Source organism: Cariama cristata, unplaced genomic scaffold (assembly GCF_000690535.1).
Source record: "Cariama cristata isolate BGI_N322 unplaced genomic scaffold, ASM69053v1 scaffold9705, whole genome shotgun sequence".
In the NCBI taxonomy this organism is placed as follows: Eukaryota; Metazoa; Chordata; class Aves; order Cariamiformes; family Cariamidae; genus Cariama; species Cariama cristata.
Window position 1 is genome coordinate 36,401 of NW_009618084.1, and position 17,634 is coordinate 54,034.

The 17,634-nt window shown below is 41.4% G+C and overlaps 1 protein-coding gene across 1 annotated transcript in view; it reads left to right on the forward strand.

The window, feature by feature from the left end:
* PCP4 (Purkinje cell protein 4) overlaps window positions 1-16,659 on the forward strand; it is a gene marked incomplete at its 5' end in the record, with an annotated part of 49,036 nt that extends 32,377 nt beyond the window's left edge. Inside the window, one exon of the mRNA XM_009700724.1 lies at window positions 15,857-16,659. Within this exon, the coding sequence (XP_009699026.1) occupies window positions 15,857-15,984 (128 nt within the window). The remainder of the gene's footprint in view (window positions 1-15,856) is intronic.
* Window positions 16,660-17,634: the final 975 nt, after the last annotated feature.

A 17,634-nucleotide genomic window follows, 5' to 3' on the forward strand; every position in this document is an offset into this window, starting at 1 on the left:
AGAAATAGCCACCACGTCTGAAGGCATCAATGAGCGATGGAGTTCCTGAGCCCGTAGCCCATACCTTCCATTGCCTCATTGTTCCTTTCCTGTCAGCCGTATGAAACCCACCAGCAAAATATGCAACTCATCCCATTTCCTGCTTATGCAATTAGAGTACATCTGCCTGCTACCACTATCATTTACTTCATTCAAACAAAAGGTCTATGCGTTGGATCTAACAGTTCCAAGCAGTCGTGCTGAGGAACCATGTGGGTGCCCATATGTTGTAGCAGAATATAGTTTTTTTCTTTAAATCTAGGAAACACAATGCGCTCCTAAGACTATGAACGTTGCAAGGTCAAGAATTTGAATCAGTGTTTTCTGGAATTAAAGTTGTCTATGCAAAATTAACTAAATTAATTGCGTGATGGTATCAGTGTAGTTTGTCATTTACTAACTTTTTCATGTTCAACTTTGCAACCTTAATATTCTTTTAAGATAGATTATGTAGGCAATAAACATATGACTGAAGCAGTAGGGAAACCTTTATTCTCTGGTCTCAGTTAGATTTTCATGTCAATTAGACTATCTGGCACTGGGTTTAGTAACTCTAATTGCAATTGCAACACTTAGCTAAATCAATGCCCACCTGTCCTGATAAAAATGTTTTTAAATAGCCATTGTTAAAAGGCACCAGGTGAAAACTTAGTGAATAGGAATCCTTCTTTTCTTCCACACAAGAAGGTGAAAACTTAGTGAATAGGAATCCTTCTTTTCTTCCACACAACCTCACACCAGTAAGGCTTGGGTTTGGTTTTTTGTTTTGTTTTAAAATGTTTTTGCATTTTTTCTATTTACAACATTTTATATTTAAAAGCAAACCACTCCAACACCTTCTGAATTTCAGGGAGATATTGTGAATCTGCAAGGATACAAAACATTTACCATAAACTTATAGCAAAGAATTTCTTCTCGAACCTTGCTGAGGTTTACTGTGCTAGCACTTTTTAATTCATTGCCTGGAAGTTGTGCGGGTTTTTTTTTTCGTAATTGTGCTTGAGATGAAGGATCAACACCCACTCCTAATTTTGTAATTAAAAAACCAAAACAAACAAAAAACCAACTGACAAACGAATGCACATGTGTAGTGACCCCCTGCCAAAATCCCTGCACAGCTTAACACCGTTTCTCTCTGTTTCACTGTCACTGGAAGTCTTTTCAGCACAAGGCAGAGATCTATGGGGTGACAGAGGTGGTCACAGACATACAGGGGAACCCATTCTATATGGATCACCGTTGCTCTCTCACTCTCCTATTCCTCCATCTTGAGGCCATATATATTGTAAAGGTGAACGCGGCTGCGCCAAGGGTACTTTAGTAGGGGTGGTCATGCATGAACCCTGTTAGGTGGGATTGCAGAGCAAAAGGAGGTGCTGCTGGACAGGGATGGGTGGGAGAAAAGGGAGGACAATCCCTTCTGGGGAAGGAAGAGGCAGGGAATGCTTCAGGTGACAAAAGTAATTAGTTACAGCTCTGAGGGCTGGAAGGCGGCTTGGATGGTGGGCCATTGTGGTACTTCATAGCCACGAGTGTCACTGGCAGCTCAGAAATGCACTGCACTTCACTCATTTCTTTGTGTCCTCAGTGTACTGTGTGGGTTTGTTAAGTGCACCATCTGTCAGCATAATGAGACCATTTTCCCTTCCCTCCTCCATAACCTCCTGATACAGATAAAGAGCTAGGAATATGGGCCTACTTTCTCCTTTTGCTGGGACTTTATTGGAAAACCATGTTTGCTTTTACCAACATTTTTTTAAAAAAAGGTATATAGGTGTGATTAATCAATACATAGGCTATGAAAAGGTAGATGCTCCTTCTCCTTGCTACACACCTGAGAAGAAGCCACTGCAACCCAGCCTTGATGATCTACACGTTAGTCAGATGCTTGTCAGAACATACAACTGCATTCTTACAGGAGAACAACCCCTCCACCCTGTATCTGAAATAGCATTAAGTTCAAAAGAGGATGTTGCTGAGTCAGTGCCTGGGACCTAGGAGGTTTGGAATTTTATTTTTTCATGAGATGGGGAAAAAGAGAAAAAAAGTAGAAGCAGTATTTGAAGTACTGTCTAGTGCCTTTGGTGCCTGACCTTACTCATTAATCTCTGCTACTTTGAAAAGGCTTGGAAAATTACATTACCCTATACCATCAGTCCTTGCTCAATAAATACGGACACTAAAGTCAGGGACGAGAAATCCCACAGAGCTTTGGTATTGACTTGTTAGAATTCCAGGCTTTAGCCTCACAATATGGTAACTGTCTATAAGTAAAGAACAAGCTGCTGAGAAGGACAGCTTGCCCTTCAGGATTCATTCCCCAGTCTTTTAGAGAATCTGTTCATTGCCATTTTTTACTCCCTTATGCTACACAGTAAATTTTCCAATGTGCCAATAAGGTTTTTTCTATTACTCTGTGAGAGGAAATTTGTGGAAGAGCAGAGCTGTGCTCACGTTCTGTCTCAGAGCCAACAGTCATATTAACCTTAGCATCCGTTTCTACAGTAGGGGAGGGGAAAGAAAAAGAAAAGAAGACAAGGATGTATGGAGGGCTTGTATTTCTTCCATTAAGGAATGGTGACGCAGTAACTTGTGTGCTTTGGCATTTAAAGAACATGTGCATATACTTGTCTTGTAAAATCGGAATTCTGTATTGGGTGCACATCAGCTAAGATTTCAGTGCAGAAGCCATGCCTCCTCCGTACCCACAGGTGCTGCACAGGGGACTTGTGTTGGGGAACTGTACTGGGAGGTGGTCACGATGGTTTTCTGTGCACTTCATGCGGACTATAATCTCATGTCAGTGGGGGCCCTCCTTGGCTTAGATCAGCAATGAGAAGCATGGCGAGCAATACCTTTTAAAAGGTACTTCTCTTCTCCAGCAGATCTGACTCACTTATTTTATTTCTTCTCCTTTATGTAGTCTCAGTCCTGTGGTCAAGTAATGGCTGCCTTCAACATATGCTAGGTGCAACAAGGTTTCTTTGAGCATCTCCACTCTTCAGCAGAATGGCAGCCATCACCTGGCTCATTCTTAGCTGAATAGCAGAGCAGAGATTTGATGTTTGCGGTAGCTTGCAATTCAGTTATCGTTCTCACAGGAACTGCCATTTGGCTGCTTGTTCATATGAAGCATTTGATATTGCTTGTCGTGGTCCTAACTGTAATGCCTTATTAGGGAACTATAAGAAGTCTTATTGATGTACGCTTCAAAAAAAAGGCTTTTGAGCATGAAATAATCTCTCCATAGCATGCAGACACATATACATGCACAAAAATTCACTATCCTTGAGATAAATTGAAAGGATAGCAAGAGGTGCTGATACAGGTTTTTTGTCTGTTGAATTATATATCTATAAAAAGAGCAATGTATGCAGACTGTTCAGTCAGCTCCTGAGGGAACATAAGAGGATCCAGATCAGCTGCCCAACTGGTATCTTCACTGGCAATCTCAACAGAGGGAACAAATGTTCATTTTGAACCTCTGTTGAAGGTGAGCTGTTCTCTCATTGCTAGCAATGGGATGGAGGCACACAGATGAGTAGTGTGAGAAGGTATACCTCTCTTGATTTTATTTTATTCCTTCCTGAAGCAGATTTCCTGAAAAAGATTTCTTAGCTGCTACAGTTTCAGTGTAGTACCTTTCATAAGGGCTAAATAATTTATTTGATGAGAAAGAATTTCTCATGAAATAGCAGATGAGTGTGTTCATATGGGATTCTACAATGTGTAGTTCAGGCACCACTCAAGCTCAGGGAATGTTATTCATTTGATTAAGTATCAATATCTACATCTGAACTAGTCACCCTGAGCTCCCTTTATAGCTAATAGAGAACTGACCAATATAGGAAGGGGATTCAAGGGTGAGAGTCACGCTATCCGAAAACATCTGCGTGAGGTAGGTCAGATGAATTGCACTCTTGGAGTGCCTGTTCTTCTCCATTAGTTTCTTTCTAAAGTGAGCTGCTGATGAGCTCTGATGTAAACAGCTGCAAGTTTGGTTTTTTTACGGTTGGACTTGATGTTCTTAATCTTTTCCAACCTAAATGATTCTGTGATTCTAAGTTAGGTTAGGTGAATTTTTCTCAGGAATCGGACAGAGCTTTTTATCTAGAATCTAGTTTTTAAATGTTTGGCCTAGTGAGCTTCTGCATAACATGTAACATGACTTTCCAAACAGCTGTCGGGCAAGACAGCCTGGAATACACTGACAGCACCCTCCAGCATATAATTCCTTCTCATCCTCTTTCAGAGCCATATTGCCACAGGGTCTTCATTTGTCTCCCCCTTACTGCTGTTTCAGTGCTATCATACATTCTCCTGAGGTGCCTCTCTCTTCCTTAGAAAGTTAAGCAAACCAGCCTGCAGGGGAAATAAACATATAATGTGGCTTTTTGTGTTCGATGGGGGCATGGTAAAGTCAAATTAATGATTCTGTTCAGATAACAGCCCAAGAAAAGGAAAACAGTGGAAATTTCCTAGAACCCTCCTGCCACCGAATTTCTTTGCTTTATGGTGGAAAACTACAGCTGGGTAACTGCTTTCAGGAGTCAGGGACATTAAAATTCTGTACCTTTTGTGAAAGAATTTCACTATACAGAACATTCAGTAAGACTGCTGGCTAGACTGCATCAATCCAGCACTACGTCTGGTTGCACGTGTGGATGCCGGAGCAGAAGTTGCAAAGCTAATTGATGCAGGAGCATGTAGGATCTACTGGCAGGCCAAGTCTCATGGTAAATCGATGTCTATCAGAGTACGCTGGTCTTTGATAAGGCTGTGACTGGTGACTGAACTACCTTGGAGTTGCTCCAGAAACCTAGGTTTTCTATCCGTTGCATTTCTGAGGCTTTACTGGTGGGATGTGTTTGGTTTTATGGAGCGGTGACAGACTTTCTTTTGCCAAATGTACTCCCAAAAGAATCTCTTAGAGCACGATTGTTCAACTCAGCCTGTGGGCTGGATCAGGTAATCTCGTGGCAATTTTATTCTCTCTCCAAAGGACTCCAGATGCTTCCTTGGGCATTTTTAACCTTACAAGCTCCACTTCTATTTGCAAAACTTTGAGAATGGCCCAACTGCCTCCACAAGCACCCCTAAGCGGGCATGTAGTACAAGATGTTAAAAAAAACATGGTACATAGCTGTGTTAAAGCAGTGGCTTTTTCGTGGTGGGATTATGCCAAAGTAATTATCCTATTGCCAGCACAGAACAGTGCCCATGTTTGTGCAAGTAAAAGCTGCAGTTGTTTGGACATAATTTAAGTTGTTTGTTTCTTGCATTTAATCTAGAAGGTAGAGTAAATGCTTCTTACAGATAATCTTATTTACAAAGTGTTATTTGATACCATGTGATAAGGCATAGAAGATACTGAAATTACTCCTTTGCTTAAGAGTGTAAGGTTGAATGGCAAAGTTCAGTTCCTATACCTTATACTGACTACTGTAATTAAAACCTGGTGATGGATTTTACAAGTAGAGAGTATCTTCTCACTGTGACTTTCCAAGCTCTCATGTAACAGTTTTTATTAAAGATAGTGAGAAAACTTAAAATAGCACTCTCATTAGTTGCTAACAAAGATCTGCCGGTATACAATGACACCCAGAAACTACCCTTCGAAGATGAGTAGGGCAAAATCTCGCTCTTCATTTTCTTCATTTTGGGTGTGAAGAGAAACACCTTCTGACTCCATAGCATGGCTCTGTTGATTGACTCCCCTTCTTTTTCTGATTGACAGGTTTTCCTCTGTAACCTATGCCATCTTCCCCAGCTCATCTCACTTTGGCAGTGCATGAATTTGAGCCCGCTTTTCTGCTACTTATATGTGGCATATTGTGATCACTGCCATTTCTCTGAGCTTATTCCCTAGCTACTCCTGTAAACTGCAAAGAGGGTGAGGGGTGGGGAAGCGTTCACGGAAAACCAGGCCCTTGTGCAACGCCAGGGAGGCAGAACCACGCTGGAAGATGAATACCTCTCTCTTTTGCATTTTCCTTGCGAGGGCTCTCGGGTACTGTTGGTCATAACACAATTGATAGCCATCACCAGCTCATTTTGAGTCGGTTCCCTCATTTTGAGTCTAGAGCTACAAAGTGTTTTGAAGTGCTGGAGGTTGCATCTTTATTAGAAAATAAAATGGCCTAAAGCCTTTTCTCTGACTTTGATGCAAAGTGGTGCAGCATGGCTTGAATAAATAGGGCTAAACTCTCTTTCCCACAAAATCCCAGGGTGTTCTCGTCCTGCCTGCAAGGTAGGGTCCCGGCCATGCTATGCGACCACAGTAGCCAGGCAGTGCCTGGCCAAGGGCTAGCTGGAACAGTCCCAGCCGTGCCAGCGGCTGCACTGACTATTACGTGCTCTAGAGAAGCGTGGATAGTACCTGAGCCGTACCGTGGCCTTGGGTAGTGTGCTGGTGTAACCATAGCCTAGCAGGTAGCCTTGAGGAAGTTCTCCTGTTGTTATTTTAAACTTTATTGCTGAAGACACTTTGCAAAGTCATGGTACTGCGGGGCGGTGGAGAGGGGAGAATTTATTGTTCCGTATTTGTAACCACATTCAGGTTCCCAGCTATGACTTGGAGTGCCTGAATGCTACCATAATAGGAAAGTAACTGATGATATATTAATCAAACGGTTGACTAGTGAGTCAAGAGGGCGGCTTGCTTCACGCACTGCTGAAATGCAGCTCTTTCCACAGGCAAACAGCAAAGCTGTTTAAAGGCACAGAGTTTACTGAGGAAGTGAGAACTGGAAATTGCACAGGAAATTAAAAACACAGCGTAACAATTCCCATTTAAAACTTGTCTGGGACATTGGGGATCGCATGCATGCAGCTGCAGAAGGAGACTCCCATAAGTTTGGACTGAATTTGTGAGGAGGATCATGGCACTGTCTCCTGGAGGAGAAGACTTAGGGCTAAGCATATTGTCCCTGCCGGGGGCATCATCCTGCTGTGACAGAGGGACCTGACTGTGCCTGCAGTTGACCCCCAGCACCGCTTCCTTTTCGCTCCCAGAGGCTTCCAGTGAATTTGCCAGTCAGTCTAGCACTCCTCAAGTGCAGCTTTAGCTAGCAAGAGATGAGGTTATACAGATAAGATGGCCTTTTTTTTTTTGCTATGTTAAACTTCCACAAAGTTTGGTTTCCACATGGGGATGTGAATTACAGCCTCTAGTTTCATGTCCAGAATACCTCACAGATCCCCATTAACACTTACATACCAATCTATGTGTCAGTTATGCATTTGTAAACCATTTTAAAAGTCTTTAAAAGTGATTCATTAATTATGTTGAAGATGAGGAAAGATTGCTTAAATAATATTAGCATTTAAAGAAAAACAGTATTTGTCTCTGTATTAATTGTTAAGCAAAATCAATTCATCTGTAGTTGGCTACGAATTAGTTGAAAATACAATTTTGTAAACTGAATTTTATTCCTATTCCTTTCTGTTTCATTATGTTGCCCCAATATACATAATTTTGTGCTACTTCGTTTATCTTATGTCAGAAATAGCATTGCTGCTCTCAAACATTATTACAACTAGGAAAAAAAAAGATTAATCAGACACTTCAAAGCCTCATGCTGAAATAACATTTTTAAAATCATAAAAGAATAGCCACTATTTTCTACAGCAAAAGTAATTTTTCAAATTTAAGATAGCAACACTGCATTACAAAAGTAAAGGTCAATTTGAAGAAAGGATTCTGGTTGCCTAATGAAGTCGTCTTCTTTATGCCAAATTGTAATTTACAGTTGAATTGAAAGATGTTAATTCTTTTCTGGCTTGCTTTGAGTGATATTAAGGGGCCAGTTGGTGTGGTTCAGATAAAAATAGCTGTTAATTTAATCTAATCACTAACAATAACCTTTATTTCCCTTCACACTGTGCTTTTGAAGTCACAGGAGACTGCTGAGCTCCAGGGTTTGCTCTTCAGTTTCAGACATGGTTGCCACGTGGACGTTGCACTTCTCCAGTGCCTACAACCTTCAAGTAACTGACCATGGAAAATGAACACCCTTGTATAAACCCATAACCTCTCTCACCGTCGAGTGCCTAACTACTGACCCTCAAACAGAACAAAGGCAACCTTTGACTTTGGAAGGTGGCCCTTGAATGCCTGAGTTCATTATGGAGTTAAGAAACAAGAACAAATGTAGTGATGTAGCCCTTGTCACAAAACGCCTATCTCGCCCTGCAGCATTTTTAACGAGTAGGAAGGAAAATTACTGTGTTATTCCTAAGCTAATTAGAAAAACTTTCTGTCCTTAAAAATGAAGTAGCTGAACATTTGAGTTGGATTATCTGTGTAACAGTCGGATAGTGATACCCCATTGTGCAGATATGGATAGGGAGGGCAAGAAGACAGAATTTCTGTCTTGCATAGCCCCGTGGTCACTGCTCAGAGGACTGAAGGGCTTGTGCCTCTTGTGTCTGAGGAGGAGATGGGGCCACAAGACTCTGACACTGAGGTAATTCCACAAAAGGCATGGCACTGCGTTAGCATTATGCTAGCACGTTGGTAAAAAAAAAAAAAAAAATAAAATTACAAGGCTTTCAGAGATTCAGGTCTTTTGTAGATGGCCACCAAACTGGAGATAAGCCAGTAATATCACAAGAACCAATGGCTTTAAATTACTCTATCGATCTAGGAAAGTTAGACCAAAATTTCATAGAGTTTTGTGTTGGGACATCAGGAACATGCATGTGAAAAAAATAATCTCCAAGAAGTTTGTACCTAGACAGTAACTCAGGAGGCAGACAGAGCTAACAGAAGGGCCAATGATATCCTGATGCAGTAAGGTCTTCTGGGCAATGGGAATATTGCATCACACCCAGCAGTATCATGGAGGTCTGTCCCTCAACATGCATCGATACCATGCTAATGAGCTCTCCAAAGCCCACTGTGCTATAACAGGCTCCTCATACAAATAATTCTCTTCGGATCATACCATCACTGGAGGGATGCTGAGGCAAAGTCCTCACGGCAGCCTGTCCTCCCAGACCACAGCTGCAAGCCATATACACTATGCTAGTGAGGTTGCAAAACCAGTGCAACGCTCAAGGGTCTGGGAGATGTTTGCTCCTGATACCACAGAAAGCAACAAACTGTAATTGCTGAGCTGATGATCTTAGAGAGGCCTCTGCTTGGCATTTTATTCAGAAAAAAAAAGTCTAGGAAATAAATAAAAGGAGGCAAGGTCAGATTAAGGCTGTCTTCTGCATGCCAATTCTACCTTCCTTTCTTCTCCTGGCCTTGGGCCATGTCCACTCCCCCAACATTGCCATCTTTTCAGCTGCCTTGTGAAGTGAGAGTCTGCTGGGGAGCAGCGCGGTGACCAAAACAAAGGCTCAGAGCCAGCCTGCTGGGTAATGTGGCCCTGGCACTGGCTGGAGAGTTTTTATTGAGAAGTAGACTGTATCCTTTCTTCAGCCATAAGGTCAGTTATAGTGTTATTTTTCCTCATCTTGCATAGAAGTAAAAGGCTAGATTGAGTCCTCTAGAAGAAGATGAGACCTTGTCTTTTACTTCCTCACCCCTCAATTAAATACAGAGGGGGAAGGATGGCCCCTCGACTCTTGGCTTTCAAAACTGGTACTTGTAAGGAGTTAAATCTGACCTCCACACATCTGAGCACCCATATGTTTTTTCTAGCTGGCTGGTTGCTTTGTGGAATCTAGGCAGATAAAATGACTCTTCCCATCACATAAAGGTAAAGATAATGCTCCACGCGAATGTCAACATCCGTGAGATTCCTGCCCATTTTGGTCCTCTTTAATTAGGGACTTTCTGCCTCATTGGGCAGACTGGTGTAATAGCTTGGGATCAGAGTAGCATAAAGATTGTCACAGCTTGAATAATCTTTTGAGCAGTGGGAGGTAATGATCCTGCCTGAGGCAAAATGTCGCTTCTGGCATGTTATGGGGCACTGTGATTCTGTCCCACACTTCGTCTTTTTCCAAATGCTGCCATTTAGCCCTAGAAAAATGCAGTATTTTTATGAGTATATTCCATCTTCAGTACAGTCGTGTAATTCCTGTTGGATGTGGGCCGGGTGAGCAGGGGTGGAGGATAGCACTTAAGACATGAAATGCTAGTTAGAGGCTCCAGCCCGTGCAATTTTTCATGCTGAATGTTTTTCCAGAAGGTGATAAGCAATCTCTGTTTCATCTGGAGGATGGAGAAATTCTGAGAATAAAGAGTGAGTCCTCTTTTCCCCCAAGTCCATCCTACTAGCATTTGCCCTTCCATGAACACTTTTAGGAAACACTAATCTGTTTAGCCTGCGTTCAGAGGTCACAAAATACTGTTTTAGGCTTTTGGCCCATATGGAATAAGCAATGTTTTCTTTTTCCAGTGTTGTCACAATTCATTTTACTTTATAGTTGAAAAGTAAGTGAAAGAAATAGCTGAAGGCATATTTCTGAATAATTGCACTTACACCACATTCCTTGAGAGTTTGCTGGCTAGATTTATGTGTAAGATTTGATTGTTTTCCTAGTTACAGGCAGCTTCATTATCCACCCAATGTTTGCAATGGATTATGAGGCACTGTAGCAGATTACGGAGACAGCATTCTAATGTTTCAGCTGGAAATGGAATAAATAGATCTTTTTCAAATGCAACAATGTGAAATGCGCTTTCAGGATGTTAGATTTGGAAAGCAGCTAATTAGATGCTGTTTCAGGCTCTCCTGCTGGGATGACTATTGCGTATACTAAAGTAAAATCTGCACCCTGCAAGTTGTCTCAGTCTGTAGAACCAGACTGGTGCTGGGGCATGCGGTGCTCCTTATGATGGTAGGACTCATCAAACGGTTGATGTTCAAGGAATTTGTTCCACCACAACTCAGATTTGCCTGAATTGACACATGGTTGGAGTCAGTCCACATTAAATACATGATTTTGAAAAACTCATCAGATGCTAGACTGTTGTTATGGCCAACCCATGACTGTTGGCATGGGAATGTTGGCCCTTCACCTCCTGTGTTGGCAGGGATCGGAGCCCGGAAGGGACACGTGCTGAATCCCCCGGCTTGTCATGGCATCTTCAGAAGAAGAGTGGGAGTCACTATCCAGGAGAGGGAATTTGGACTAACTATGAAGAAATCTTTCAGGGAAAGCCTTGAAATAATGGAGTGTAGTGAGAAAGGTTAGGGGTTTTGTTTTTTATCGTGCTAAGGAAACTCAGAAAGCAGAAACTGCAGGCCAGTGCTTACCAACCCTTTTGGATTTCTGAATCCCTCAAAGTCACAAGTAGCTTGTGAATTGGAGTCTACTGACAACAGTGGTAGTCCAGGGATCCTCAGATATCCATGTGGCAGAAATTTGCATGTAGTCTAGAAAGTGTAGCTATCAACAAAAGTGTGTGGGTGTGTGACTGAGGATGGGGAGGGAATCCAGGTCTACCTTTATTGCTACATAAAGGTAGCTTAGAAGAAGGTGCTTGTTATCAGACAGAATGGTTGGCCCCCACCAGAAGGAATGAAAAAAACAAGTCCAAGAGTAAAGCCTGTGCAAGTGCTTATCTATGCTCTGGCCTGCTGAGACTGAAAATTTCCTGGGTTTTCAGGTCACCTCCAAGCTAGCGATCCCTTGTGAAAGGAAAGCTGAGAGTGGGAGACAATAAATGAAAGAGGGACATTTCTATCGGCTTTCTTTCAGTTCTCTGCATAATTTCATTATTTGAGCATTCAAACTTAAATGGCCTGCATGTTTGAGATACATGAACAGCTACTGACAGGTAAAAGCTAGTGTGGCATAGCTGCATATAGAATCATACAGTCATTATGGTTGGAAGAGGCCTCAAAGATTGTCAAGTCCAACCGTATACCTGATGCCACCATACCTGCTAAACCCACTAAACCATGTCTTGAAGCGCCACATCTAAGCATTTTTTGAACACCTCCAGGAATGGTGAGTCCACCGCCTCCCTGAGGAGCCCGTTCCAATGCCTAATGACTCTTACAGTGAAGAAGTTCTTCCTAAAATCTATTTAGTAGGAAGGGTGCAAAAAGGCTTTCGGTCACTCATATTGGTGCAGTGAGGTCGTCTCTAGTCTGTGCAGGTCCCAAGCACAGGCTGGGTTTTCATTGTAATTAAGTGGAATCAGTTCTTAGTTCGTAGAATCATAGAAGAATAGAATGGTGTGGGTTGGAAGGGACCTTAAAGATCACCTAATTCCAGACCCCTGCTGTGGCAGGTTGGAACTCGTGCTCTTTAACTAACTAGTGAAACAAAAACAGTGTAGTTAGCAGGGTGTGATATATTTTAAATCATTAGGCTACTTTTAGTAAAGCAACTCAAGGTAAAAGCTAAAATCTTTTTCCCTTAGCCTACACAAAGCCAAACAAGGCACCACTTAATTCTCTCTCCAGATTGACAATCCATCTGTTAAAGTATCTGTATTGTGACAGTCATCGGTAGAAAATGTTTTAGGGAGAACACCAAGAAAATCCACTCCCAAAATTTAGGAAATACTCCATCCAGCTCTTTTCAGTTTAGCACAGGGCTTAAAACTCTTTAAGCAAATATGTCTGTGTATTTCTGTATGTATTTATATATTCTCTATATATTCCAATGCGTATATACCATACATGTACATAGAAAGAGAAAGATGGGCATAGGGTGAAAGAAAACACAAGTTATGTCATATAGATTATATATAGATGATACACATGTTGTTTTATAACGTACATTATGCATATATGTGTAATCATTATATATATTTCTATACCATCTGTAAGCTAACAATTAATTTCTTTACTACCCATATTAATGTCTTGGCCCTTTTGAACACTTCTAATTTCTTAATCTACAAGTCTAAGTCACGGCTGAAAACTTCTGATCCTACCAGTTCTCCTTAATGATGGGGAAAAGAGAAATCAGAAAGAGTTCATAAGGAATTTTGGGTTTGATTTCAACAAAAATGGGTCAAAAAATAAAAGTAAGCCAGATCTTAAGATACTGTAAATTGTAGATCTTCAGGTATGGTAAATTATTGTGGTGCAGTTGCTTTTAAAGGCAGTGATGGTGATTCATATCAAGCAAGGATTAACTGGCCTGGAAATTCTAGAGAAAAATTATACTAAATGCTGAGTTTTCTTAAGTCTATACAATTGTAACATAAGATTGCTGAGTCACTACTGCAAGTTAACATAATGCCGAGACTTTATTGTAATAGGAAATGAGTTGTACAAGCCAGATTTCATCAAGAGGTATGAAGCCATTGTGTCTACTCATCCATCCATCTGGCTTTCCCTATTGACATTTCCAAGGGACAGTAATTTATATACTGAAAAGCTAAGCTTGATGCATAAACTCCACTTTTGTTTTCTACTGTTAAGACTGACATCTGTGCCTAGTGAGTGGCTAGGGAAGAATCTAAAAGTCAGAATTTTACAATAACAATGAAAATCATCAAGCAATGAGAAGACATTAGTCTCATCAATTTCAAAGCTTATTACACTGCGAGTATAAAAATTTTGATAAAATGTTTCTCCTTAAGAAATAAGAGTATTTCTCCACAAGTGATACTCTTTCTTTTAGAATAAGGTAATAGGACCCTATTAATAGAGAAGAGATTCTGACATATGGACAAGTAAAACAGTTTTTATTTTCTTACTACTGTTATCACAAAGTGGTTGCTGTTAGAGCTAGCTGATCAGACTATTGATTTTTTTTTCACTCAAAAATTAAAAGTATATTTATGTGTTCTGACTGACAATTCTTAGTTTTTTACAGGATGATTTGAAGTCCTTTTTTGGTTTGTTTCCATGTAAAATGTTGGAATTTCTTGTCTTAATTCACTTTAATCCATAAGTATCATATCAAAACCAACCCCCCAAAATACCAACAAAATGATACTAAATCACTGTGAAAATGATAATTCCATCTGAAATTTGATTTTTAAAAAAATCTCCGTTTTTTTCTGTGTACACAGCAATGTGGAGAAGATGGTATCTGCCAATAGGAAAATTTTCACAAAGCGTTGTTGTGTTATAGTTACTAGTTTAGGAACTAGTACAGAAATTTCTGTTTCTTTAACAAGCCACTCTAAGTTTCAGTATATAACATGGCTTTAATGGCAGAGTTCAGTTTTCTCCTTGGCTGTGTCAACAACTTGTGAGCATAAGGAAGTCACTTCTGACCTTCGCCTCCCTTTCCCTATGAAAAATAAGGCAATAATTGTATTTCTGTACTTAAATTGGTTGTGTTGCTTCAGTAGTTACACAAACTGTGCAGATTCTTGGATTTAATGGCTGTGGAAGTGTGATGTAACGTTAGTGTGATTCATTTTCTTCCATAAAATCTTCGTTTTGATAACCTAACTTTTCATTATGCTGTATAATCAAAGTTTTGGTAAGCTCTCCAGCTATTCTTCCCCTCCAGACTTTCTCTTTCTTCTTATATTTTCATCTTTCTTTTTAAGTGTTCTGCTAAATAAAACAAAATATTAAGTGAACATTTCTTTTATGTTAACCTAGATGCATTTATTTGGTTATTGTAGTTAAAATGAAATTGGTATGGAACATGCCAAAACCTTCCCTTTAAATATTTGCCCAGTTTACAGTGGATTCTGGTCATGGAAAATCGACACAAAAATTGAGTTCTGAATAAGAACAAGAAGTAAAGGCAAGAAATACTGCACAACTCGTACTAAAATCATGAAATGCTATCCCTCTTTTCTAGTGGGAAGGAGAGAGAGAGCGGGGAATAAGTTTCTTTTCATTTTAATAATACATTGAAAAAGTTTCCCTTGATTTGCATTAACAGTACTTGGGGATGAGCATCCCAGAGGTATTAATCTCAAGAATAAAAAGCAAAGTGGTTCGAATGGGTGAATTCCCACAGCTGTTTTAAGTAGAGCTGTCTGCAGATTCCTGGCATGACGTTCACTGCAGGACTGCGATACGACAATTATATAAGTGAGTTTAACAAACAAATGTATAGAGAAGAGAAACTCAGTGGTATGATGCGGTTAGTGGAGTGCGTGTGTGTTCTCACTTTTGTTAGTCCAGGCAGATTAGGGTTATCTTTGCAATGAGGGCAGGAGTTTTCCCAGGGCTGCACTTTTAACACGTAGGTGGATGGAGCAAAATTCAGCAAAGTCAGCTGGGTTGTCCACGTGGAGGCCGAATGCAGTGGAACGAAAAGCTGAGGACTGGGAATAAAGGAAGGCAAAGAGCCAAGGATCGAGGATGAAAGGCAACAACAGAGCCCGGAGAGAAGTGAGGGAAGCAGCACAGTGGCAGAGAGACTGAACATAAATGATTCAAAGGGGCAGAGCGGTACGTGTTGAAAGGGATGAGGCCGGAAACAAGTGGAAAGGATGGAAATTTGCCTCAGGAAGTATTATCTCTTCCTCTAATGCAGGAGGTGTGGTAGGAACAAGGTCTTAATCTCTACTTTGAAATATTTTATGGTGCCCCTGTTTTAGAGTAAACATAGGGATATGAGTAACTTCTCCCTGCAGGGTGGCACAGGAGGGTCCCTCTCCCCCTCACTGCTCGCTCCCTGGACAGGAGAGTACTTGCTGAGACCTCGGGGTGATGCTCGGTGGCTGCCAAGCACCATTTGGATGTCACTCCTCAGTGCCCAGCTACCATCGGGCTGTCACAGACTCTGCCCTTGGGAGGGAGTGGGGGATTTGATCAGCTGTGTTTGCCAAAACTGATGCCAGGTTTTTTTCTGAATGTGCTCCCCATCGTCACGGCTGTGTCTGTGAAGGGGAGAGGGGCAGTGTTTTTCACCTGTGCTGTCCCGTGATTATCAGTGTTTGACAAAACTGTTGATGTTGTGTTTTGCTTTCTTTGAGCAGATGGGCAGAAGAAGGTTCAAGAGGAATTTGACATAGACATGGACGCGCCAGAGACAGAGCGGGCGGCTGTGGCGATACAGTCCCAGTTCAGAAAATTCCAGAAGAAAAAAGCGGGGTCCCAGTCTTAGTAGCTACCTCACAGCTTAAAACAAAGTAATCCTGAGATGATTTATCAAGAAAATCAGAAATAACACAGAAATGCATGTACAGAAATTATCAATATTTAAAACCCTATTGGCAGATAACAAACCATGAGCTTGTGTGTGACTTCATCCCAGATGTTTCACACCCGTTACCCTCTGTAACTCACCATTTTACTTGATGTTGTAATAAAAAGTTAGGGTGAAGTAATTAAAGTGTCTGCCTTCATCTGTCTTTTCATATTAATCTAGCAACCGCAGCGTTACAAATGAACCCAGCCCAGATGCCTGTTTTCCTCTTCACGTAAAGCTTGGAGACATAACAGCACCGTATGTCACAAGGTTTTTGCTGAGGGATGAAAGCACGCATCTCAGCCCTGCTTACCTCATTTGGAGAATTCCAGCTGCCAGCCAAATGTGACAATAAAATTACTTTCTCATAATGAGCTGAAAGTAAGAAGTTGCAGATAGAAGCTGGCATGAGGGGAAGAGGTGTAGGAAGCAGTGAGCGGTTTAGTTTTGTCTTGCAGTTATGCCAATAAAGTGGTTTAAGTGGGGAGATTGTCCCTGTCCTTCCTCTTTGCATGGTAATGTTCGGAATTATCCAGCTTGGACCACATTGACTGTTACGGAAAAAAAAAATATGAATCAGACACAAAGTACAAAACCCAATTCCAGAAACCTTTGGAAGTTTTTTTTAATTTGTAAAAATAGAAACTGACCCTCTATGCTCTCTTTTTACTGCAGCTTTTCACTCTCTGCATAATCAGTAACTATTTCTATGCCATCTCTCTTCATGTTGTTTTTGGTATTTGATGAGTAAATAAGAGACTCCCTGTCTCCATTTGCACTGTTCTGTAGTCAACTTCATATGAGCCCCTTACTTTATCACTGCATTAGCCCAGTTTTTGATTAACAAAAAGCAGCCACAATGATGTCTGTCTTAAATTGGGAAGTAATTCTGTTTTCTCCCTGTTGTAAAACACTAACAGACCAGTTTCAGGCCTGGTCTAAGTAAGGATCTTGCCCGGCTTCGGACCTGATCAGGAACTGGCTGCCCATATAGTGCACGCGGAAGGTTCAGACAAGGTTTAAACAAGTACTTTGTACTCAGAAGAAGGAGATACTTAGATTGAGCAAGTGGGACATGCACTACACAGAGACATGTAAAAAGATCTCATCCTCTTCTTGGCTTCATCAGCAGATCTAGGGGTTCTGGTAGGCATCTTTGTCTCTCGGGAAATCCAAAGGACTGATGTTCGCAGGCGTTCTCCAAGAAGGCAGCGTGAGCCTCACCTCCAGGCTGGCAGAGGTGGGTGTGCTGAGCGGTGACAGCCTCCCTGCCTTTAACTGAGCAGCCTGGAGCTGGGACTCCTTCAGGTGTGCGAGATTCGGGTATAACTCCCAGCTCTGCCAAGAGGGATTCCTTTCTTCCTCTCCCACCTTCCGCAGGAGCATTCTGATCACCAGGGCAAAGGACACATATATCACTAATCCCCTCATGTAAGCAAAGCCAAGACCAAGGAGTAGGAATAGAGGGAAAGGAAGGATCTCATGCTGGTGGCAGTCGTTTCCCATCAGAGCCCACCATAGCAGGAGTACTGAAGGGGTGGGCTGTGGGACTGCAAAGGGAAAGCC